This window comes from Mycothermus thermophilus, assembly GCF_041956435.1.
Source record: "Mycothermus thermophilus strain CBS 625.91 unplaced genomic scaffold VTJ04scaffold_3, whole genome shotgun sequence".
Lineage (NCBI taxonomy): Eukaryota > Fungi > Ascomycota > Sordariomycetes > Sordariales > Chaetomiaceae > Mycothermus > Mycothermus thermophilus.
In genome coordinates this window covers 1603983-1629214 of record NW_027191429.1, presented here as the reverse complement: position 1 = coordinate 1629214, position 25232 = coordinate 1603983, and the positions used below count along the sequence as shown (strand labels likewise).

The 25232-nt window shown below is 55.9% G+C and overlaps 4 protein-coding genes across 4 annotated transcripts; 1 reads left to right on the top strand and 3 right to left on the bottom strand.

The window, feature by feature from the left end:
- Positions 1-1465: 1465 nt before the first annotated feature.
- Positions 1466-1744, bottom strand: VTJ04DRAFT_4690 (uncharacterized protein; the record flags this gene model as incomplete). The annotated part of the gene is made up of 1 exon (XM_069362725.1): positions 1466-1744. The coding sequence occupies one exon, from the start codon at positions 1742-1744 to the stop codon at positions 1466-1468; it is 279 nt and encodes a 92-aa protein (XP_069219643.1).
- A 9496-nt stretch (positions 1745-11240) lies between these two features.
- VTJ04DRAFT_4689 (uncharacterized protein) lies at positions 11241-14144 on the bottom strand (the record flags this gene model as incomplete). The annotated part of the gene is made up of 2 exons (XM_069362723.1): positions 11241-11504; positions 11568-14144. The coding sequence occupies 2 exons, from the start codon at positions 14142-14144 to the stop codon at positions 11241-11243; spliced, it is 2841 nt and encodes a 946-aa protein (XP_069219642.1).
- Positions 14145-14873: 729 nt separating this feature from the next.
- VTJ04DRAFT_4688 (uncharacterized protein) lies at positions 14874-15240 on the top strand (the record flags this gene model as incomplete). Its single annotated transcript, XM_069362722.1, has 2 exons — positions 14874-14940; positions 15035-15240. The coding sequence occupies 2 exons, from the start codon at positions 14874-14876 to the stop codon at positions 15238-15240; spliced, it is 273 nt and encodes a 90-aa protein (XP_069219641.1).
- A 30-nt stretch (positions 15241-15270) lies between these two features.
- VTJ04DRAFT_4687 (uncharacterized protein) lies at positions 15271-23936 on the bottom strand (the record flags this gene model as incomplete). The annotated part of the gene is made up of 2 exons (XM_069362721.1): positions 15271-23468; positions 23933-23936. The coding sequence occupies 2 exons, from the start codon at positions 23934-23936 to the stop codon at positions 15271-15273; spliced, it is 8202 nt and encodes a 2733-aa protein (XP_069219640.1).
- Positions 23937-25232: the final 1296 nt, after the last annotated feature.

Genomic DNA, 25232 nt, shown 5'->3' with positions numbered 1-25232 from the left:
AGTGCGACCTGGGCGGCGGCGTCGGCTCTGATGGAGAGAACTCTCGGGGAGCTGCAGGTCAGACCCGTCACTCTTGAGTCTCTGGTAGCATGGGGGGTCCGCTGGCGGGCGAGGTGATGAGGGGAGAGGTGGGGAGGCCGGCGGTTGGGTGCTGATGGAGGGGTCGTCCTGCGTCTAGGTCAGGCCTCGGGGAAGAGTGCCAGCTCGGATCTCATGGCCAGACGGGCGGGTGGGAGCAGGCTGATCGAGACTCGAGGGACATGAGATTTGATGCCGCAGAGGTGCACACGGCGGTTTTTGTGCGAGCTCAAGCCCGGGTTGCCAATTGACGGGAACAAGGATGAGAGGCAAGGATAGCTTGTTAGTCGTACACCAGGTCAGGGTCCCCTGACAGACTGACCCATCACCCATGACAGGGCCAAAAATCGAAGGGGTGCCAGGGGGTGTTAGCAGAGAGACACCCCTGTCCAAGGTCAAACCTGCCCCTCCTCGCTGATCCGGGGGGACGGAGAGCTCTTGTCGACGTTCCCGCAGTGGTGGAGCGACGGATGACCGGGGCCAGGTTGCAGACAAGGCCGGAAGAAAAGCACAGCACGGACTCGGGATGATCAAGAGCCAGGGACGTCAGTAAGACTAGTACTCACTTACATCCGTTGCTCTGAGTCTTTCAGGTTGGGTCCAGAGTCTCGACGAATGCCTCCTCAGAGTGCCATGACGGGGATGAGACGGAGGGAGGGAAAGAGAGGGGGGGGGGGGTGGGGTGTGGGGAGTAGGTGGCAGCGATAGATAGGTAGGGGTGGAGGGTGTGGGCTCCTGGTACCAGAAGTCACTCCTCTAACGACTATAGCACTGGGTTCTGATTCTTGAAGATGGTTAATGTGGTGTGTCTTGGTGCGGGATGCGGAAGCCGGCGAGGCGGAGACGGCCGACGTCGTCGATTGGACGCTGGAGCACTGCGAGACTGGTGTTTGTGCGCCCCATCAAAGAGTGATGTATGCGTGCGTGTGAGCGTGTGCCGAGCGTAGCGTAATTTCCATGATGCGCGCCCAAGGACGGGCCGCACGCCCGTTGTTGATGCGTCGGTGTGCATTCTCTGCGTCAGGCATCTAGTTCAGAGACGGCGACCCCAGGCCTGCGGCAGCATTGTCAACGCCGCACGGCAGGGCAGGCCAACCGCGCAACGGTTGTGCGTGTCAACCATGCTGCCAGGTAGTATTCACAGTACGTATGTCCATACATACCTGGTGGGCTGGGGTGTCTCGATATCCCCGTCCTCTTTCTCGGGACCAGGCGCTTGATCTGGGCTACTTTGTCAACAGACCTAGTGTAGAACTGGCCAAGCAAGAGAGGGCCAGCGTCAAGGAGGCAGAAGTGAAAACCTGATGCCAAAAGAATAGACAGTAATTTTTCAGAATCCATCTGAATCATACATATTGTTTCAAAAAAGAGAGCCGTCAGATCTTTATCACTGCCAATGAAAGCGGCTGATGTCCAGATTGTCAACCGCCGAGGGTATGTTGGTGATGGTAGATGCGAGATCAACGAGGCACAGATTGCCAAGTGCAGATGGAGGATCCAAGTCGGTGGAGAGCCAGAGTGGACGGTGTACTGTATGGTGTACACGGTAGAGCTCCAGCTCCCTATGGAGGAAGCCACAGAGCCGGGTTGCGGTTGCCGCCAGACTGTAACGGTCCCCACAACGGGTGGTCACCTCCTCCTCTTGATACGGGCCCGGGGTGGACATACTCTTCGGCGGAGAACCAAAAGGGAGGCTAGGCCCCGCAGGATCTGATCGACAGACGGAAGCAACTTCCAGATTCCTTTCCGTCCAGAGTCCATTCGACGAGTTACTACGGACGCTCTGTTAGCAAGTGCCATGGACACTCACAGACGTGGATGGAGTTCCCAGCTTAGGTTGCTAGGCCCTGTCTTGCTTTGCCGTGTCCGACCCATGGATCTCTCCTTCGGACTGCCGGCTGCAGAACCTGGAAGCTAAGGTTGACCTTGACCTGATTCCCGTCAGGTTCCACATGGATGTTGGAATTGTTGGAAATTTTGGGGATTGCTCCCGATGTGCGAAGGCTCCCCGAATCTCTCAAGCTCCGGCCGCTAGACTCTTTTCAGGCAAGCCCGCTGCCAACAAGTCTCGCAACAAGTCTCGGATGTGTTGCTTGACACGGGTGGCTATCTTTCCGACTGCCTTAGCCTCACCAGTTCAGCAAGCCGGCAACCCTCGAGGATGGAAAGGCGACAAGCTCTGAAAGAGGGAAACTTGGTGAGATTGAAGGCGACAGTCACAGCGTCGTCAAGACCACGGAATACCACCTCGCCTGAGATCAAGCTCAATCCCAGGGGTCAGAGTTCAGTAGTATGTACTGTACTACCGGCGGGGGGACATGCATGTGGGTTCCAGGTTCTGATCTTCATCATGATCCCCCGGATCGCTACGGGGCAACTATGCATCAGGTTCAACAAGATGAGATGACGGCTTCCACCTCCATGCCACATGCCACTCGGGCGTCGGTGATGTGCACGCTCGGGTCAGTTTGAACCAGGGGCATCAGTCTTCTGTTGCTGCTACTAATGCCGCGTCAAGCAATCTTCCCTTCCCCTTTTTTGACCATCTCCCGGCATTGGGATGAAGTCGGTCGATTGGATGGATGCTGCGTTGGTTGCTGCAATCCTTGTACTGCCGGCCCAGATGCTACAGCTGCGGATACGCACATAGCCGTCAGCGCATCGAGCGCACAAACCACGGGTTCGGTATGTACGGCACCCCGGTTGGTTGCATGTCATTCACATTGCAGCTGGATCCTGTGGTACACCGATGTTGCTCCTCCCAAGAGGCATCGTGATTGGTTTGTGGTGAAGGGACTCGGTCGCACAGGAAAGCCAGAAGACTGATGAGGTGTTGCAGATCGAACCTTGTTCAATATTCTGGTTTGAAGCCAGGCAGAGGTCTCGCCTTGGGAGCCGTTTGACTAGGTGCGCTCGAGCTATTGTACATACTTCGTAGGGAAATCGTGAGGGATGTATGCACATACCTACTTACCTATAATCATTGACTTGCCAGCTAAGATGCAGAGAGCGTTGATGGCTCCCTCACTGTGGAACATGCCAAAGAAGACGTATGCCCGCACTAAGCTTGGAGGGTCGAAGGACGGCTATCCCGTCGCCGCCCTTCCTCCGCCGTCACAGCTCATGCTCGGCCGTTGCGGCAACCAGCGTTGTGCACATCACCAAGCTTGCCCAGGGCGCACAACATCCATGTGTCGCCCTGGAGAAGGGGGGCAAGAGACAGCCAATGTGCGTAATCGGTTGGCGGGGGATCATCATGGGCAAGGAAACCATGGCCCTGCCATCTCGTTGTCTGTCGGGGAAAAGTGTCCGAAGACAGACCAAGACATGGGGATGGTTTTCCGTGTCTATTCGGCAACCCCGCAAACCAGCTGGGACAAAAAAACGTCCTCTTTGCCATCATCAGAAATTTGAGGCATTTTGGTGAAGATGGTCCAGATGCATCAGCATCATCGCTCAGGGGTTTGGTGTGATACCAGCCCTACGGGACGACGTGCGCATTAATGACCAGCCCCTGCTTATATGTAAGTAAAATATTCTGTAACGGTTTTTTTTGTATTCACAGGTGGTTGTGGAGTAGCCGGTTGGTATCTTCCTTCAAGTGTGGTGCTTGGTCAATCTCGTTCGAGTGTTACGGCCTTTCACCATGCATTACCGAGACGATGGGAAATGTCTAAGGAATCAGGCTGATCTAGGTTGTTGGCCAACTGCTTGATTACCTCCCCACCTTAGTTGTCGTCGACCTTGTCAAACCCCGCGAGCCGAGAGTCGGTCTGCTGTCTGCAGACGCAAGACTTGCTGATCAGCAGCACGCGAGTGCCACGGGTGTCGATCATCAAGGTGTGCCGACATGGTCCCAACCCCCCTTTAATTCCGGGAATTTCACGATGCGCGCCCCGGGCGGGACATGCCGCGGATGTATGTATGTATGTATGTATGTATGTATGTATGTGTGTATGGACATCCGCCATAGAAGCATCGCCAGAGAGCGGTGTGCTGCTGTCAGGGCCATGGTATCATTGTGTACACTAGGTAGTGCTGGCAGGTACATAGTACCTATGTACGATTACGTCGGACAGTCAAAGCACTCGGATGGTTGACCCCTCACCCCCCCCTCCCCACCCCCTTCACCCCACCGTTGCTGGCCAGGCCAGAAGGATCCCCGGGATGGAGAAAATTCCGAAGTTGTATGAGCGGGCCATCTTCGAATCCGCCGAGAACAAAGCTATCTCTAGGTATTAGCCGGGTATGTACTGGATATTGTGTGGCTCGCATTTCAGATGTTGTCAGATCCTGCTCATGCTCAACCTACTTGCCTCAGGTTCGCCATTCCCTTCCAGAGACGATATCGCAATACAACACGATGCAAAATAAAAAGAAAAATACAACATACATATCGACTGTGACTGAAGAAAGCCATGTCTCGTCCACCCAAGAGGCGAAATGAAGCGGCGGCCAGGCGGATCATCGAATCACCAACGTGGAAATGCCACATCTCGCATCTCCGGGCAGACGGCGAGCCGCAGGCCGGCGTGTTGAGCAGACTTCCTTGTTGGGCGTGGTGAGACAAGGCCCCACCGAAGCTTTCTTCTGGCTGCTCCAGCCCACCGTGACATCGCGCGGCGCTAGCTGGGTCCCGTCCCGACCCCAAGGGTCTGCAGCGAAGCCCAGACAGACCACCCGCGCCCATCCCCACGCGCTTGGGAATCCTTGGCAGGTACCCGAGAGACGCAGAGGGCAGATCCACACCCTAAATACCAGCCAATATAGGCAGGGGTTGTTTAATGGGGGCACGAACCGTTGTGTCGCACATGGGTGAATTGCCTGCAGCTCAACTGCACCTTGCCGTTGCCTCGGTCGGTCTGGCCTGCCGGCCGACGGGGTAGGCGGGGACCAGGTGCCGTTGAACGCCGGCCGTTGAGCCCCGCAGTTCCTCCGGCGGACCGTGGCATGTCGGCTCCGGTTGTTGAGGTGCCTCGTCAGTGTGCGCTGCAACCTGGACCAAGTTCATCAGTTGAGTTGGTTGACTAAGGCCTGTTCCGGGTGCATATAGAGTACCTGACTCAGGCATCATGTGTCGCATGTTCGACCGAAGTCCATCCTCCATCTTCCAGACGGCAGAGACCGGGATTTGGACAATCCGGTGGTCGATCCTCTGCGTAACCAAGATGCATGGTGGGCTTCGAAAATGCTTCTGGAAGCTCAGATTAAGGAAGAAGAAATGTGCCGGCCGATCACCTGAGTCAATCATCCCATCTCTTGTGAGCAGAATCAGGAAGATCAAACCATGATGCTTGGGGTGAGTTCTGCAGCGATGCGACAACCACGGCAACACAGGCCAACGATACCTGAGCATAGGGGCCAAGGTGAGAATGGTTTGCGGCGTCCTCACCAACGCGGAGGACGACGACTCCAGGGAAGTAACCTGGGAAATATTCCACACACCCACCAGCCTTTAGGTTTTTTTTTTTTTTTTTTTTTTTTTTTTGGAGATCAGATGTGATGGATGGGACGGCAGGAACTCGGGAGATGCCTTCCAAACTCGGTGTGTGGTGTGTGGTGTGTGTGGGTGGTGTGGTGATGTGATGGGCTGGCTGTACCTTCCTCACCTACCACCGGCCCATGAACCCGGAAACTTCACATCTAATTCTGGGGGATTTTCACTTTCTTGTCCGAGATGAAAATCAACGTGTCCCTGGGTCGCAAAGAAACGAGTTTCCCTCGACATCCTCAATTCGCAAATTTTGCTTTTTTCGACGGCACAATTGAGAAGGCGGATATTGTCTTCACTTTTTCAGCATCTGACAAAGAACTTACATGTCGAGGCCAAGATGGCGCGTTGCTACGATACTACAAACTGAGCGGCAGAGCTAGCTTCCCCATCGGCCTTAGTCAGCCCTCGACACTCTTCATCCTCTTGTATTCATTTCATATCACAGGTTCTGGGATCTACGATGCTACCGTTGCGTGATAGAATTGCTTCCCTCCTCCCCGCCTTGGAAATTCCTCACTCAACTTCCCATCATCTTGTGGGGCCCCATGTGTTTGCTGACTTGGTTCAGTGTGATAGCGGCCTCCCGTTCAGATTGTTGACATTGTCGACAAGAGTTTTCCTCTCTTGGAAGCTCCGGCCAGCAGATGCTGTCAAGGAAGTTGACATGACAGCAACACGCCAAACTGCTTCCTCATGCCAGCGACCCATGGCAAGCACAGAGTAGCATCCACTGGGAGAGGTGGGCCTACTGATAGTACGTATACTTAACGCCGAAATTATAGGTGGGTATGTCTTCCGTGCCTCCAGTGTGACATGCGCGTTAACTCTTCTTGCAGCCCAACCTTATGCCGCTCTTCGTCCCATGTTCTCAGCATGTTCTCGGCCTGCTCTTGTTCTGGATTCCCGTGCTTTTCTCCACAACAATGACCCCAAGGTTAAACTCTACGCCAAAAGTTAGAATGGGCTAAATTTGCCAGAGGAGGTACGGAGTACACACTTCTGCTACATGCGTATAAGCTGCTTGTTGGACCCCAGCTTGCGATCGGCCCCACCATGCGAACTTCCCCTAATATCTTGCCACGGGACGGAACTACGGAGTATACTCCGTCCATACGGAGTCGTACATACCTCGTGGAGCGGTATGGACGGTTAGAAAGGGATGCGGCAGAGGACAAAAAAACGCCGACCATGACTGGGGCCTCCATTCGGCCGACATCGACTTCTGGTGGGAGCTCGTCTCCAGCTATCCGCCCAACATCAAGCATGATGGTTAACCAGAATTCACCGATGAGCCTCTTGGAGTCTCTCTCTCATGGCCATCATGGTGCGGTGTTGATCTATTGCGCTGCTATCTCCGCTAACTACCTTGGTAGCCAGTGTCGAACGGCGCGAGAAGATCCCAATCCAATGGCATGGAGATCAGCATCCTAGCAAGATCTCCACTGCGGAATGTTGGAGAGATGGGACGAACATGGCGCCGCAACATGCATGGCATTTCACCACCTCATCTTTGGTAGCGACGGCAACAAACTCTTGGCTTTTCTTTGTCTTGTTCCAGATCTACGTGGTTCTGCTGTGGACGAACGGTCTGAGATGGAACCTGCCAAGCAGCCACCTGAGCATAAGCCAGGACGCCAGTTCATCGCGCCAATCAGTGGAGTCAAGCGTCAAGCCTCAGACTCTTCTTTCTACCTCTGAAGAGCCCCAGGTTTGGCCCGCTTTTGTTGCAACAGCTCTTCTTGATATTGAACCAGACAGAATGTTGGTGCAAAACAACTATAAATACTTCGGGCAGTGTTTTCGCGGTAGTTACCGGTCTGTGAAGTCGACGGAGGAACCGGTGACGGGTTGAAAGCGAGTTATCAAGAGTGAGATGGCTGCCCCCACGTCCAACTAGTTAGCAGAATCTCGCTCCAACCATCGCCCAGTGATTGGGTGTTATGATCTGCGCTGCCAAACCACCAAGTCGTAACCCCTGGGTCGATCATGCCTCTTGCCCTTGACGAGACGAGGTCTAGCGACACAAAAACCCAGACGTGTGTACACACGTAGTGTAGAAACCCCCGGAGGACACATACTTCATACAGATGGCATGTTATGCGGCGGATCTCGTGCATCCCATCCGCTGCACGCGTGCCTTAGCTAAGAAATAACTCTGCACATCACGGTACAGACTTTTTCTTCCTTTGACAATGTTCACGCCCTTTACACACCCCACCCACTCCCCATGCTTCCCATGCCGCTGCCAACGAGCCGAGATTAAAGGACGTTGAGATACCCGCGCCTAGGCATGCAACGGAACCACGACGAACATGACGTTGTGACAGGTATCCAGGTAACTACACTAGTCGCTAGCTACAATATGCAGCGCATCTACGTAGTATGACTGGAAGAGGACTGACTCGATTTGATCGTGACCATGCATACCTAGTTAGCCAACTCCCCGTGTCGTGGTTCTGGGTCTGTGATTCCCTGCCGGCGAACTAGCCTGGCCCAGTCAGCACTGACCATCGCGGGCCGCCAGCGCCGCCAAACCTCCGAGAACAGCAAAACCCATGGCGGCGTATCGGAGCTAGCTGGCCTTCCTTCCCATCAGGTGTCACCGCCTACTTCGGAACTCGGAGCTCCTCTGCCCGACGCCAGCCACCGCCGCGCCGTTGTCATGTCTTCCAGGATATTCTCCCCGTGTCTTCCCGCTCCCACATCAGGCAAGTTGATTGCGAGTTGCCTTGAGCAGGGTCAGCTCACTTCCAGATCGGGCACGTCCTTGTTGAATGACTAGTGTGAAGGGTTGGTGGGTGGCGTTGAGGTCATCTCAGTTCAGCTCACTGGAGACAACTACCTCACCCGCTTCGACACCGTCGCCCCAGTGGGTTGTTTGGGGTCGGCACTGGAGGCCGCCAGGGACCGGGGTTTGACGGAATGAAACTCGTTCTCTCCGGGCGCATGCTGCTCGAACAAGCTACCGGGGGACTGGTCGATGTCCTGTAATCACAAAGATAGAACACATTCAAGTAGAAGGAGTGGATGTGGGAAAGGCACCGGTGGTGTCTTTCCGTTTATGCTTTTGGAGCCATTCACCTAGATAGTGACATATTCCAGAATGAAGGTAGACGTTGAGAAGGGTCTGCGTCCATCAGGCAACTGAATAGGCTGGTGTACTCCGTCACGAAGCACGGACATTTCCATGGGATTCCCTGCGTCAGATGTTTGAAGGATCTGTCCCCGATGACACATACCGGGAGGAAAAGCCTAACCAGATCTCTCGGTCAAGATCGCACCACTCCTGTGGCCATAAACAAATCTCAAAATACCAGATGTGGTAAACAAGACAACATATGGCAGTGTTCTTGGTTCCTCGTTAGGGGAAAAAAGAACGGGACAAGGACGAGGGCAGTACGGAGACGGAAACGGCTCGGAGATAACTCCAAATCTCAATTTCCCCTTTGCTGGTTCCGTGTACTGGTTTCCGTCTCGACTCGTCGTCGCCGATCCGTATCCATGTATGCCGTTCCATATGGTGAGGCCGCCATAGCAAAAGTCTCCCGGCACGGTTGGGCAGGGGAACGAGAGACAGACAGACAAACAGAGGGAGAGAGAGAGAGAGGAGAGATAGAGAGACGGGAACCAAAATCCACCAGCACCAGCAGCTCCATCACGCCCAGACCCAGACCCAGGACAAAGCTAGGACGCAAACCATTCAACGTTACCAATCGCTTTGTTTAGTAGTGTGCCATGTGAGCGCTTCATGATTGTGATTGGAAATTGGAAATGAAGACCCAGGTTGTTGTGACCTCGAAAGCTTGGTACTGTGCCCACCGAGCGGGAGGAGAAAAATGTCCGAGTGGTTGCCAGATAGAGAGGTTATCCACTCATCCCCAACCACCAAGACGCGATCACGAGAGGGAACGAATGAGGTCAAGGAGCCCAGAGCGGAGGGGGCCGCGGTCCTGGAAACGAGTCTGGGAAGCGGCCCAAGCGGTGCTGATATGGAGGCTTTGTGTCATTCACACGACCCTCGACAGAAAGTGAGCGCATACGGCCGGTGGATGGGTTCTAGCTCGCCCAGTTTCCTGACCGCCTGGATCAATGGGTACGGTACCTACCCCTATCCGTGCCAGCGTCACCCAAAACCCCGTTTTTCTTCCATGTCACGCTCGAGATACGACAGTACCAGTGATGTTTTCAACCACTCCATCACCTAACCCTCGAGTCTTTATCCCATGATGGCCAATATCGGGACCAAAGTTGAAGATCGGTCGGCTCTGGATCGGATCGGATCTTGTTTGTCTAAAATTGACCGAGTTAAAAGGGACTGCGGATGTAGTCTCCGCATTGTCTTGCTCTTAATGCGGATGAAACAGGTTGGGAGACACGATTAATGGCATTCAACCGTTTGTGTCATGTTATACTGTAGTGATTAACTCAGACAACGGATTTATCGGCTTTTCATAATACCCCGGAACACTTTTTGCAGCTCTGTGTATTTCGTTATTTTCATTAGGATGGCTAGTTTGAGACAGGCCCAGGTCTTGATGTGGACGTGCATTAGGGGTAAGTTGTCTGTTTACATTCGGTTATGCTTGACCAGGCTCGAGGGCATTTGTTAAGAAAGCAGAGATAGAGTGTCTCACGACGTACATCAACACTGCTATAGAGACCTGCAAACTTGGGGTATCAGTGTTCATTGTGAGAGCAGCCGAAAACTCCAAGACATGGCGGTCTGTGGGCAATAGGTATGGCCTCAAATCATCACCTGAGCATACACCTGATTTACGATTTGAGAGAAGTAAACATGTACTTATGCATTCCACCGATTAAGCCTGGAGACTTCATACAGCCAGATAGAGGGGAGATGAAAGAAATAGGATCAACACAGGCCTGTAAGAGAAGCATCATATTATGTCCCTATCGCCACACACCATGCGCCACAAGTCAACACATCTTGACCACCCTCACCCCGAGACATGTATCATTTACCTTCATGATCGGGAGCAGCAACATCCCAAAGTTTGGCCGCAGGAGCAGAACCATCCACTCAATGTCCGGATGGGGTCGTGTTGATGGAGGATAATGCCGGTATGTTTCTGTACCTCAAGGGGTAGGACGTATACCACTCCCCAAAACACACCGCTCCCAACTTTCGCGTCCCCCGCCTCCCTACCAACACAGACATTTGTATCACACATGCGGACCACACACCAAAGTTGTGCAACAATTGTGTCCCAAGGAAGAGAAGGAGAAGGAGGATGAGCCAAGCGAGATCCGAAAGCCCGACACGACGACAACGACGGGAGGTGGCACAGCGATAGCGGGGAAAGAAAAAAAATGCGATCCCTAAGTCAAGACGAAACGAAACGGGATTGAGCTGAGACAGAACAAGATGAGGCGAAACAAACAAACCGCTTTGGAAGCATGGGTAAACGCCATTCCTTGCATACCGCGTTGCGTTGCGTTGCGCTGAGTATAGCTCCCAAGCAGTAACAAATTCATGTTTAGGTCGCTGCGCCAGTTGCAGCCATAGCTGGGTAGCTACGGCTGGCAAAGAGGTTCACCATCTCTTTCCTTCTCTTCGTCATCGTCTTGTTCCGATCGATAGCAAAGCAACACATCCTTTCCCAATGACACCCTCTATCATCGCATTCCTTGCTGCCTCCCAGATCCCAAATTACAACCGACTCGGTACCGGCTCGTTACTCCTTCCCTCCTCACCTGGCCACTGCACATCAGGCCAAATGTACCGGATAGCCTCCCAGATGTGGCTGACATGAACAATCTCGAGGCCGTCTTTCACTTCCTGAGGCAGGTCCCGAACGTCTTTGCGGTTTTGCGCCGGCATGATGACCGTTTTGACGCCCGCTCGCATGGCACCAATCAGTTTCTCCTTGATGCCGCCGACGGCGGTGATGCGGCCGCGGAGGGTGATTTCGCCCTGCAGCACTAGTTAGCAAAACAGAAAAGACAAAGGAGAGAACTGCCAAAGGACAAAACATACAGTCATGGCCACAGTAGGCGGGACCGCTCTGCCGGAAAACAGCGAGATCAGGGCAATCGCCTGGGCCATACCACTGCTGGGCCCATCCTTTGGAACAGCGCCCGCAGGGCAGTGAACATGAATGCTGCGGTCCTTCATGATATTGTGTGTTGGAGTCGGCGTCAGGCCGAGCTCATAGGCATGAGCCTTGACCCATGTCAGAGCAACTTCAACGCTCTCCTTCAACACGTCGCCCAGTGTGCCCGTAAGCTGGACAGTTCCTGTGCCCGGCATATCCGCAACCTCGATAAACAAGATACCACCATGCCCGCCGGAACTGTAGGCCACAAGCCCGGTAACAATGCCTGGCCGGCTCGTCTTCTCGGCAATCTCCTCCTCAAACTTCTCGATGCCGAGAAACCGCTCAAGATCGGCGACAGTAAGGCGCGGGTTGTATCGCTCTGGGTGGCCTGAACCTTTGGCGTCGGCGTACTCGACAGCCTTGGCCCGCAGGACAGACCCAATCTCACGCTCCAAGTTGCGCACGCCAGCCTCCCGCGTGTACGATTCAATGATCTTGAGAACCACGTCCTCGGTGAAGACGACTTGGTCGGGAGAAAGGCCGTTGACACGCATCTGCTTGGGCACGAGGTGCTGCATGGCGATGTGCCGCTTCTCGAGGGTTGTGTAGCCAGGCAGGTAGATGGTCTCCATGCGGTCGAGTAGGGGTGCAGGGATCGTGTCGAGGGAGTTGGCGGTGGCGATAAACATGACGCGGCTGAGGTCAATGGGGATGTTGACATAGTGGTCGGTGAAAGTGTGGTTCTGTTCCGGGTCGAGGACTTCTAGCAGGGCGGCTGAGGGGTCGCCATGAATGCTGGAGCCACCAACCTTGTCGATTTCATCGAGCAAGAAAACGGGGTTGGTAACACCGACCTTCTTGAGACCCTGGACGATGAGCCCGGGCATGGCGGCGACGTAGGTGCGGCGGTGGCCACGGATCTCGGCCTCGTCGCGGACGCCACCCAATGAGATGCGGTGGAACTTGCGGCCCAGCGCCATGGCCACAGAGCGGGCGAGACTGGTCTTGCCAACACCAGGCGGTCCGACGAGCAGGAGGATTGGCGACTTGTCCACCATGCGACGGCTCTTGAGCACCTCCAGCCGCGCTATAGCCTTCGCCTTTTCCTCAGCACTTGGGTCCGGGCCGTTGGTGTTCTCGCCATCTTTGGAGGAAGCCTCAATCGCGTGAAGCTCCTCCTCAGCTTTCTTGATCTGGGCATCAACCTCGTCATTGATGGATTGCTTGAGGCGGAGCACAGCCAGGTACTCGAGCAGGCGTTTCTTGACCTTTTCGAGGCCGTAGTGATCATCATCGAGCTGCTTCCTTGCCTTGGAAAGCGTATCCGGACCCAGGCGATCGTCGGTGGCGTTAGTCCAGGGAATCTCTGCCAACGTCTCGAGGTAGGTCCGCGTCACGGCATACTCGGCCTGGGCTGGGTGGATCTTGCGCAGACGCTTGAGCTCTCTGTCGGCAACCTTGGCAGCCTCAGGCGAAAGTTTGGCGGCATCAAGGCGCTTTTGCAGCTCGTCGATTTCGTTGGGCTCCTCGGCGTCGTTGTCATCAGGTCCTTCACCGCTACCAGAATGACTCATGAATCCTGGCGGCGGGTTGTTGTTGATTTTAATGACGGGCGTCTTCATGATTCGACCAGAGCGGATGATTCGTCCAATTTCCGTTTCTGGGGAATCGGGGTCGGGCAGTGGGATGGTGGTCGTTGTGGTGATTGCGGTGATCTTGATATTATTCTTAATATTGCCAACCTGACGGTCAAGGAGTTCGATGACTTTGGAAACGCGTTCCTTAACGTCAGGTAGAGAGAGGACCTGCAGCTTCTCTTCGTACGAGCACTCAACAATGTTGGCCATAAAGTCGGCGAGAGCCCCCGGGTGCTTTTGCCGGGCAATGAACAGGTCTAGCCGACGGGCGAGCAGTGGGGACAGTCCCGGCGCAGTGCCAGGGCGTGGCAGAATAGAGGACAGGCGGAGAATAGCGACGAGCTCGCGCGAAAGGGTCTTGAGATGCTGGAAGAGGTCCGCAAGATCCGCATCCAGACTGCGCGGTGGTTCCTCCGAGTGGTAGACCACCTTGGCCTCAAGGTAGGGCTTGTCGCGCGACAGTTTCTCGACCTTGACGCGAGCAACACCCTCGACGAGTAGCGTGAACTCGCCAGTACCGCGGCCCTCAACACCTGTAATCTTCGCAGCGACTCCCCAGCCGAACAGCTCTGCGGCGGATTTGATCTTGGCGGGGTCGATATCGTCCTTGGGTGATGAGGAGTCGGAGTCACCATCGCCGATCAGCAGCTGGCCAGTCGGCCCAATGTTGGGAGAGGCCAGTGGGATGCATGCGATCGGAACGGTATCGATGCGGCCGTTGGGGGTCTTGGACGCGGCGCGAGTGTAGACAGCGGCGAGGAGAGAGGGAATGTCTGGGCGGTTTGGTGAAACGGCGATGCGCTGCACGACTCCCGGGAGCAGAACGGTGCCCCGGGGAAGCGCGATGACCGGGAGTGTCGTCGTATTAGTTCGGGCCATGGTGGCGACGGGGTTGGAGTTGTCGTTTTCGAAGCTGTGTTTGTTTGTTCGGAAGGATGATGTTCTTGATAGGCGCCCGGACTCGGGACCACTACCTCAATGTGAACATCGAATGGATCCGAGGAACGGCGTTTGGTGTCTCGGCGTAAGCGCTTGATCGGCAAAGAAGTCAGATTAAAAGATTGTGTTTGACGGCAACGGACCAAAGGTGAAGAAAAAAGAATGAAATCGGCCTGGATTAGGTTGGGATTATGTGGTGTCGTTGTCGTCGGCGATGGCAGGTCGCTCTGGGTGCTTCTGCCGAGGTTGACTGCTGTGTCAGGCAAATGCGATCCCCAGAATCCGGATTCCCAGAGATTCCACTGGGGCCACCGCCGACTAGTGGCATGGCAACATCAGGTTACCGGCGTTGGGTGGAGGCTGCAGTTGGGGTCCAGGGGCCAGTGGCACACTGAGCAGCGGCATTGGTGGGCCTGGCACCTGAGAACGGGTCCGGGGTCTGCTCTCGTTCGAAGGCCCCGCATGTGCCAAGACCTTCGAATGGTTACACGTGGGGACGACATCAACCATCAGGGACGGATAAGTACCGAAGCGTACCGAATCCATGTTGAATGCCTTCATGTGATGGGCCAGGAATGGGATCTTTTTAGTTCCTCGGCGCTTTCCATAACCAAGGAGAAAGTTCCATGTTTACACCATGAGTACCTTACCTGATTAATCAACAACACCATGATTAAAGCAGAAGATAGACACCCAGACCGGTATCTCAACCGCAACCTCAGGTACCTGATCTCGGGTACTAATACTATAACCACATCTACTTTGTAAACAACAACGCCATACCATTATCATGATCATGATCCCACATGCAACATAGGCAACTAACCCAGCTCCAAAGGTATCTTCATCACACAGCATAACATCTTGCACATCCAACACCTCGCCTCGTACATCCACGCCACCAACATGTAAACATGTACAACCTCCGCTGCATGCCTCACCCTTAATCAAGAAACACAAGGTCCAAGCCCGCCATCTCCTCCAGCCTTCATCATACTTCCTTCTAGAATTCCCTGCAGAGAAAGCTTTGCCATAGATACCGTTTCTGTTGTACTCATTGCTGCTTCTATTGCCGAGAAGCCGGCGTTGCTGGCCCAGACCCCGTAACCGGCGACACAACCGACCCTGCTCCTCCCTCGACCTGTTGTTGTTGTTGGTGTTGCGGCTGCGGTTGCGGAATCGGAACCGCCGGTGGGGTTTGGAACAAGAACGCCGCGCTCCCACCATCCCTCGACCGTCCGCTAGCCATCCTGCGCATTCGTGACCTTGTGCCCTCGGTGAGCGGCCGTATGACATTTTCCCGGAAGAATGAGCTACCTTGCGCTCCGGGAGCTGCGCCACTCCCACTCCCGCCGCTGCCGCTGCCGCTGGCCGCGGTGCCGGGCCGGTCCTCATCGCCGTCTGAAAACACGTCCTCGGGGAAATCCGCTTCGTCTTCACTTGTCAGGTCACCTGCCGACGCAGCTGTCGTAGTAGTTGTTGAGGCGAGGTATGCGTGGTAGGCCGATGACGTGGGGGCCGAAGGCGACGTCACCGATCGAGCATGCTGCAGACCATGGGGTCGGTGCTGGAGTGGTGAGGGCGTTGCGGCCGAGGACGGCTTGTCCAATCCAAAACTAAACGCGCCTGGGTTCATCGTGTTGCTTGCCACACCGGCGTCCCGTGGAGTAAACACGGGCCGGGTAGTATCAGCAAAGCCGTTCTGGAACGCCAGGGTGGCGGCACTGTTCCCGGAGGCTGCCGACGCTTGGCGCAAGATGGGGAGGATCTTCTCGTCGTAGAGCTGTGCGCCAGCGTCCAGAGCGTCAGGGGAGAACTCGGTCACGGTGCGCGAAGACCGGCCGTCACTTGGCGGGCTCGTTGTCGATGACGACAGATCGTCGAAGAAGTCGTCAAGGCTGTCGAGCTTGGAGAAGAGGTCGCCTCCACCACCGCCTGCCGCAACTCCGCCCATGTTCATCATCATGCCGTGAGCGTCTATCACCCGCCCGTCGTCCGACAACATCGTATCGGCTCGGTCCGACGAGCTGCCACCAACAAAGTATCCATAGGGGAAATCGTCCGGGTGGAACTCAACCTCGGGTGTCATGGGCGCTTGGAGGGTTCCGGCAGTCCCGCCCTCGTCAGTCTGGCACATGTAGAACGCGGCATGGATGTTGGCACGCGTCGAGTCCGTCTTGCGTGCTGGCATAGGCACCGCCCAACCAGATGTCTCCGGAATGCCGAATAGGCTCTGAGTGCGCTCGTACTCTTTGCGCACCGCCTTTGAGGTGGTCGGCCTCGTCATGCTCATGCGGAGATGGTGTTTGTCCATGGCCGAGCTTGACAGTGTCATGATGTTGTCGAGCACCTCGAGTGCCTCCATGCAGTACTCGGTCTGCAGCAGCCGCAGCAACGGTGAGATCATGTCGGAGCCATGGCTGGCGATCTCTGGCTTGCGCATGTCCACTTCGGGAATCACCACGCGGAGGATGCGCATGGTCTTGATCTTGACCCATCGCGTGGCGTTAGTCAAGAACCCCATCAACATCGTTAGCATCCCAAAGTCAAGCGCCGGCAGGAACCGCTCCTCACGCAGCGCCGCCACCACCCGCCCGACAAACTCCGTTTCAGACGCGTATTGGCCGGCCAGGTAGCCGCTCAACACCTTCACCACTGACACCAATCCCTGATCATCCGCCGCGGCCATGAGTGTCTCGGCTGTGCGGGCCACCGCAGGGTTGAGCGATCCGCTTGCCTTGGCATCATCGTCGTCATCCTCGACACCATCCTCATCATCCCCACGATACCGCGCATGCAAAAACCGCGGCAGGTTCGCAACGAGGACGAAAAATAGCCCACTGTCGTCGCCGACAAGGGGGTCGCGAGGCAATTGCACCAGCTTGTCAAGGGTTGCGAGCGTCAGGTCCAAGCAGGCCGAGGAGCGCAGACCTTTGTACAACAACGGCTGCAGACCCTCGAAGGCTCCATCCCATTTCGAGGGCTGGCCATCATACAACAGGCGGCGTACAGCCGGCGACCTGAAATCCAGCTTGTCAAGGAACTCGTTCAGCATGCCAACCGCCTCAAGGAACTCGCATTCGTTGATAGACTCGAGGCAGGCGACCGCCGTCCAGAAGAGCTGCGGTAGGGCCATCAGCTTATCGGCGTCAAGCTTTGTAATAAGCGTGCGCAGCGTCGCCAGGATCTCCATCGAGAAGGTCTGGATCTCGGCGTCCTCGTCGGCGATGGTGTTGGACAACCGCGCCAACATGTCACCCAGCATGTACTGGTCGAGCGATGTCAACACGCAGCGGAAAATTTGGAACGACCGACATGCTAAATGCCGCACAGGGCACGACGTCGCCCACGTCAGCGATAGCCGGCTCCATTGGTCCTTGATGCCGGGGAAAGTCAGCTCGAAGGCCTTGACCACCTCTCCCGTCAGGTGTTCCATCCCTGGAGGAACCATGCTGCTGTCGCGCAGGAGCAGCCCACCATCCACCTTGGCATTGCTGTCTTCGTAGTTCCACACCACCGACCGATCGTGCCGACGGATCGCATCGATCAAGTTCTCCATCCACTGCCGGGTGGCGGCGGGGGTGTCGTCGGCCAAGTTTGAAATGACGAGCTCGTGAATCAGGTGCACCAGCATCTCGCGTGCCTGCTCGCGCACAAGCGGCGTATAATGATCCCAGAGCACCATCACAACTTGCAGCAGCACGGGAACGCTGTCAGGGGAGAGGCTAACGGGCGCCACCATGAGGTCGACCAGCAGGATCAGCGAGAGCTGCCCCAGCGAGAAGCCCGCTTGCTTGGGGCCAACAGGTAGCGCCTCGGAGAGGTCAGCGCAGTACGGGAGTAAAGCGACATCAGGCGGGGGCGGCACGGCGTCGCGCTTCTCGTTGGGCACCATGGCCTTTGGCGTGATTTGCAACAGCAGAAAGTCAACGACGCGATTTCCGGGAGTGCTGTTGGTGCTGGCCAGGAACACAACGATTTGCTTGGCGTACTCGACGAAATTCTGTTCGCGTCGCTCCAGGCACAGCGACATGATGAAGTCAAGCACCAGACGTACGTTCCCGGGGTACGGGCCGGTTGCAAGTGCCTGCCACAGCGCCTGCACCTCGTTGTGCAGTGCTGCACTCGACTTGATGGTGATTTCAAGCAGATTCGCTAGCAGAACGTACGACTGGGCGACAGGCCCCCCGTTAGGATCAACCTTGAGTTCCACCCCTTGAATCCATGGCAGGATGACAGCTATCACATTGCGCTGCGCTCCAGGACCTTGCTCCTTGAAGTAATACGTATACTCGGAGAATATGTGGAACGCGAGGCCCGCGTGTTGTTTGGCCAGCCGTTTCGAGATCTCAAACTGTGCCAGCTTGTAAACGGCCTTGGTCTTGTCCGAGATGCTGATATCGTAGTCCTGGATCTTGGCGCTTCGACCCGCAACCTGTCCCTGCGACTGCTGTTGTGGCGGCTGCCTCTCCTCCAACGCCTTGAGAAGCCGCGCGGCCCGTGTGCGCACGCTGCTTTGGTCGTTGCCAAGCATGAACAGGCACAGCCCAAGCAGCCTCCAAAAGGCAACCGGGTAATCCGGGTGTTCCAGCAGCACCTCGGTCACAGCAGTAAAGTAGCTGTCAAGCATCTTGGGTGCCTCCTCGGCAAGGTAGCAGCGGGAGATGCAGTGTTCAAGAAGGTATGTGTACTCCCGGTTGTGGACGATGAGATTCTTGAGCGCGCGGCGGCCGATGGCGTTCATGCGGTCGCTGCCCGAGCTGAAGATGGCCTCGATCCACGCAAGCATGCGGCGCACGTCGAACTGAAGGGGCGCGCCGCTCTCGGTGGTGGTACTGAGGGGGCCGCCACACAGGGCAGCCATGGCACTCAGTGCCGCGTTGCGAAGGTTCCGTTTCTCGATCTCCATGGCTGCTGTCACGGTGCCCCGCTCTGCCGCTGCCTTCTGGTCAATGACGGACTGCCGCATGCTGTCTTCCCGCTGTCGGATCTGCAGTTGGTTGGGGGAAAAGCCGCACCAATCCTCCATCAGTGAGAAGGCTGACTTGCGGGCTTCAAAGGTCAACCAGCGTGATGGATCCTTGGTGCGGTTGATGCCTTCGAAAAGCTCTTCCATAAGCCCGCAGTAGTGTCGGCGAAGCTTTTGGAATTCCCAGTCCATTTGGACCTCGCCATCCATCAAGAAGAGCTTGAGATCTCTGGCATACGATACCAAGTTGCTCAGAATCCAGTCATCCTGGTAGATCTGAGGCTCGCGCAGGAAGTGGGCTGTGAGTTTGTACACATGGGTAATCTCGGTGCGCAAAATGTCCATCTTTCTATTCCGGCGCGGGCTGCTGTTGGTACGCTGGTGGATACGCTGGCGTGCATCGTCGTTGCACCGCGAAACTGGCCCCTGCAGCTCTTCGAGAAGCGTGCGGTACGTGTGGATATTGATTGAACCCATGGCGATCACAACAGCTTCCCGGATTGGGGCAGACGACGCCGAAAGCAAGGGGTTGAGGTACTTGAACAGAGTCCGTGCCGAGCCGATTTTCTCCGCCGCTGACGAAGTCGTTTTCGACGCCTTCCGGCCGTGTTGGCTATTCTGGCCGCTACTTGCGCCGCCCGGTACGTTGGCCGCACCACCAGGGTCCGCCAGCGTCGTACAGGCGAAGACGAGATACAACTTCCACTGCTCGATGACGACCTCTGGATGTGCCGTGGTCGGAGTCTTGGCGCCCATGCGGGCGCTGCCAGGCTCGCCGTAGAACTGACCACCGCGATGCTCGCGCGGGGGTTCAGAAAGTACCGTGATGACCTTGTAGAGCTGGAGAATGCGCTCGCAAACTAGGTCGCGACTGAGAGTGATAGCGAAGGGGCACTTGTCGAAGGCAATGCGGATGAAGTTTGGAAAGATCTTGAACCACAATGTCGTATCATACGACACGTCGCTGGTGCACAACTCAATTAGAGCACCTTGGCTGTTGGCGTTTTGCATGCCACGCTGCAAGCGGCTCCTCTCTGCCACCGAAAGCTGCTCATCACGGAAGCTCATGACCTGCATCGATTCGTTCTCGAGGATATCGATGAGCCTGGGTGTATCTTTCTCGCGACCGCTAGGCTTCCTGAGAACAGCATCGAACTCGGTGATCAGGCGTAGCACGTTGACAGCGTAGTACCGCACTCGGCGCGATTGCGAGCAGAGGAAGAAAAGCCCATGGGCCTCGACCTGGTCAACTTCCGCCCAGACACTTGACAAGTCGAGCTTGATGCCGCGTTTCTCAGCAAGACTAGATTCGGAATTCTCGTCGGCAGCTGTCCGTGTTTTCTGCTTGATCTCATCAATCCAAATGTGCAGAAGCTCAATGTACAACATGAGCGTCTTCTCAATATGACCGGGTCCCAGCATTCCACCGTCCGACATGGTGGAATAGCGATCGTCAAAGTTGAAAATGAAGCGCGCGAACCCCATGGTGACCTGATGGGCATGAGATTGGCGGGCGATGGCTTTGAGCGACTGCGCGGATGACTCGGCGATATTGGCCTGGACATGGGCAGTGCCCGTGCACAACAGGTTGATAAGGGTGTTGAAAGGTATGTCTGGAGACAGGCAGCGTGGGAGAGCCTGTACTGCCACATGGAGAAGCTCATAAAATGCCTGTTTCTGCTCTTGCGGACTTGGATGATCATCTCGCCGCGAAAAGTTGAAAGTCTCAGCGATGGGCGTCTTGGGACCAGGGCTTGCGAACCTCTCCATTTTGTCAAACTTTTCATCTAGAGCGGCCTGTCCGCCAAAGGTGTTGTCACATATGATGCTGATCTTGCCGAGAACCTCACAGAACTTGGCGTAGTAGTCGCGAACTGTCTCGGAGAGCGCTGAGATGGCGACAGGCCGAGAAAGACGATCAGCCGCAGTGGCCGTGAAAGATGCACCGCTGCTGCTGGTGCCCGAAAGCGCGGACCACGCGACTGAAGGAGAATTGCTGCCGCGGGGCGAGCCGAAGACAGGGGAAGTCGGAGGCGGCACAGCCCCAGAAGGCGGCGCATACGATTGAGGAAATGGGGGCCGGCCTTTCTCGCCCTTTTCGAGATCGGACAAGACAGTGAGGAAGGCTCGAATTCCAACTACCATCCTATCCGGGTCGAGCTGTTCGATCTTAAGATCTTTGGGATTGGACATGATAAGGTCGGCATTGAGCAAGGGGAAAACGATGTTGCGGAAGCAGTACTCGGGGTGCTTGAAGCCGATGAAGCGGATAATCTGGAGAAGCGGCTCGATAACAGCAGTATCGGTTGCGATCAGAGCACGTTTGGTATTCGGAGGAAGGACGATCTTGAGAATCTCATCAAGCTTGCGGGTAGAGTTCGAGGAGCTATCGTTGGTGCGGTAGAGGTATGTCCACACGAGCCTGGAGATGACTTGAAGACAAAGCGGGCGAGTAGCACGGTCTCTCAGTCGCGGCGCCAGGGGATACACCAGTTGAAGCCACTGCGTGACAAAAGTGTCGGGCGGCGACACACACAGCATGGTGGCAGTGAGTGGGAACGTGTACGTCCAGTGACGAGGCTTGACGAACATTTGAGCCAGCCGGGGGCCGATGGTGGTAAGAACCTCCGACCACTTGGGATTGGAGAAGTCGGCATTGGTTGCCTTTGCGGCGATGGGAAGTAGCAGCATTTCCAGCATTTGACAGAAGGCCGACTTGACTTTGGGACCGTGAGCTTTCCCAAACAGGCGTCCCAAGGCGGCCATGAAGTCACAGGAGCGGTCCCAGACATCCTCGGGGCTGGTCTTGATGCGTAGATACTTCATTCCCCCCAGCACAAGTTCCACTTTGCTCTCAAGCTCACGCGGAGATGAGGCGGGAGTTTTGCTGGCAAGTTCTTGCAGCGAACGGTCGAGGTCTGCAATGAAGCGAGTTGTAACGGTGGAAAAACTAATTTCACTCATGACGCTCATGAGTTGCGCGAAGAGATTCCAATTCGCCAGTTTGAGGGGAGATGCCATTAGCTGCTCTGTGTCGGACATTTTGAGCTGGTTGAAAATGATACTCTCAAGCTTGTCCTCCATTTCGACTGTGATGGCCGTGAGAGAGCTCTGCGTCAAAACCTCAAGCAGGACGCGACAGAGGATGTAGATGGAGACGGTAGATCTGCGCTCCGCCTGGGCAACATATTCCTGGCGCGCTGCCAGGGATATCTGACCTGACGCCGCCGAGGAGACATCAGCGGTACCGGCGCCAGCGCCGGCAACGCCCGATTGCACCGGTTCCGTGTTACGGCGCTGCAGCGCGCCCTGAGGCGGAGGGTAGACACGGGATTGCTGGAGTTGGGAGCGAGCCTCGTTCGCAGCATCGCTTTTGCTTTTCCTCCACAACATCATGGAGTCGATCAGCGGCTTCGGCTTCTGCTTGGCAATGTGTCCCAAGGCTACAATGAGCTGATCAAAGGCTGGATCGACGCCAGGGCCACAGATGGTCTCGACGTGCGGCTCCGGGTCGAAAGGCACCGTGATGCATTGATTCAACTTATCCTCCGCCTGGGCAATGAAGGCCGTGAAGAGCACATGGAGCGCATATTCGCCGACCGTCTTCTGCTCATCCTTGTGACGGGTGGAATGGGAGCGGCTGTGGGACTGGTCGCGGCGTGACTTGCTGCTTTGGCGCCTTTCTATCTTTCCGCGGGGATGGGTCAAATCAGGAACGGAGGCGGCCGCATTGGAGGAGGACCGCTCCGGAAGGGAGGGTATAGAGGCCAGAGTGGTACCGGACAAGGCAGTGCCCGGTCGCTGCGCCGGGTCGCCGTCCATTCGGGGGGAAAATGGCTGCATCTCGGGTCGGTCAGGGGTGAGGCCAGAGCCGACGGCAGCGATCATCTGCGGGCTAAGGGGGCTCGACGAGGAACTAGCGAGGCTCCCGTTTCGCGAGTGGTGGATGCCGATGCCATGAACAATTGAGGTTTGGCGGTGATGACCATACGCGGCGGTCTTATTGGGGTCGACCAGACGTTCCATGACGCCTCCCAAGGCGTTCCGTGTCGTGGGCGGCGGCCCGTGGGATCGAGAAGAGGGGTTAGCGGCGGAGGAGGGGTGTTGAGCTGTATGCTCGGTACGCTGGAGCTTATCGATGGACGACTCGCGGGAATGGGCCACGCTCCGGGAGCCGTGGGCTATAGGACGGATCGTCTTTTGCCAGTCATCTTCGTCTTCTTCGTCGAGACGGGTTACGGTGCGCGGCGAGAACTTCAGGGGCTCGTGGTCGGGCAACGTCGTCTGGGACGGAGCTATGGCGTGTTGGGGTCAGCAGGCTTGCCACTCTCTTCGCCTCATTCTCTACTGTGAGCACAATCCACCATCACATTCTTAGGAGGACACGCCGAAAAAAGCAGTGTATGCCACAGATCTTTCATCTCCGCATCCTTCCAGACCACAGTCATGGCCCCGCCCAGCTGCACCCAACGCGGCCACCTTGAAACGGACAGCAAGCTGCCACGGCCAACAAACACAACGAAACGAAGCCTTGACAAGCTGACGACGAGAGGACGGAGACGCGGAGCACAATTGAAACAGTCACGACCATGCCGAGACAGAGATGGCGGGGGTGGGCGGTTTTGTTGGGAGCAACTCGGTGCTGTAACTTGCGGGAACCACGGCGTCGTCCGATATCGACAACTCTCGCAGAGTGCCACAGCAAAGGCACTCAAGACGGGCATCCAAAAATGAAGCAGAGAGGAGTCGAGAGACTCACCCATTGTTCACAAGTCACGTCTTGCATGATCCTCCTGACCACGCCAGAGGAGACACAGACGCGGTGTCAGGAGGGCGCGTGTCAAATATTCAACGGTGAGGTAACAGTACAAAAAAGGAGGAAGGGCTGCAAGAGACCTGCGTCGGTCTGCAGGTCCCGTGCTGTGTAGGTAATTCTGAGTTGGGAGTGGTTGAGCCGATGGACCTTTTTGGGCACCCAAGGGGCGCGAGATGCTTCACGAAGGGAACGGTCCAAGAGTGTGGTCGGCGTGCGGCGCCGGGCCTGCTGCTGCTGGCTGTCGCTTGGCACAAGTGGACTCCGAGTGCTGATGCTGGGTGGTTGAAGGGCCAGGTTTCACGTGCTTTCCTGGGGGGTGGGGTCCTTCCGAGCTATCCAACCAATCACAAATCATCCAGCCGAACAAGGTTCGAGCTTGGCCCCTCCAGATACTTCAGGTGCTGCTAGGTATATCCGGATCCTTGAGCAGAACGGTTTGGAGTACGGACAGGAATACCTCTGGGAATGAGATACAGCAGAGGTTCCTAGGTCTTGAGGATGTCAAATATCTAAATTTTGACACCATTGGAACTTGTTCCAAATCACAGATGGTCATGGCCACCCTGGACACCGAGTCGTTGGAAACAAAACACCACCCAAGGTTGTCTCCGGTCCGAATTCCAGGTTATAAACAACCTGGAACCAACACCCAACAGAGTACTACTACCTACCTAGACTCGCGGATGGCGGGGTTTAGCTCCCATGGTAGACTATGACCTAGAAATAGCCGAGCAGTTTGTATCCATTGGCGACTCGTACTCTGGATCTGAAGCACAAATCTCATCCACACGTGCATTTCCCGTGTCGGTCAGAGTCCCGGTACCCAGGTTTGGGCTGAGCTAAGTGTTCCTGGTTCTAAGCTACCTCAGGTTCTGCATGATAGGACTTGGAGACTCCTGACGGAAGTTACATGTCCTGTTGGCACTTAGGTATTCTTGCCTGTAAACTGATGCGCATCCCCCATATGGAGGTGCTGCAGGTCAAGTGCGGACAGCACGTGCATATACGTTTTGTAGGAAGCCTTCCGCGAGGTGTTGCACGGAAGTCCCCGCGCCGGATTTGAATGTGGGGGTGGGAGGGAGACTTCAATCACCGCCTCTCTCTCGCACATCGCGGTCCCCAGAGACGTAGTTAAGCGCAGAGACGACGTTTCAAACAAACTCTGTTAGATGCCCCTCCTCCAGAGGTATTTCGATTCATGGCTTCTCCGCAGGGAATTGCTGTTGACCTGGGGAACATTTGG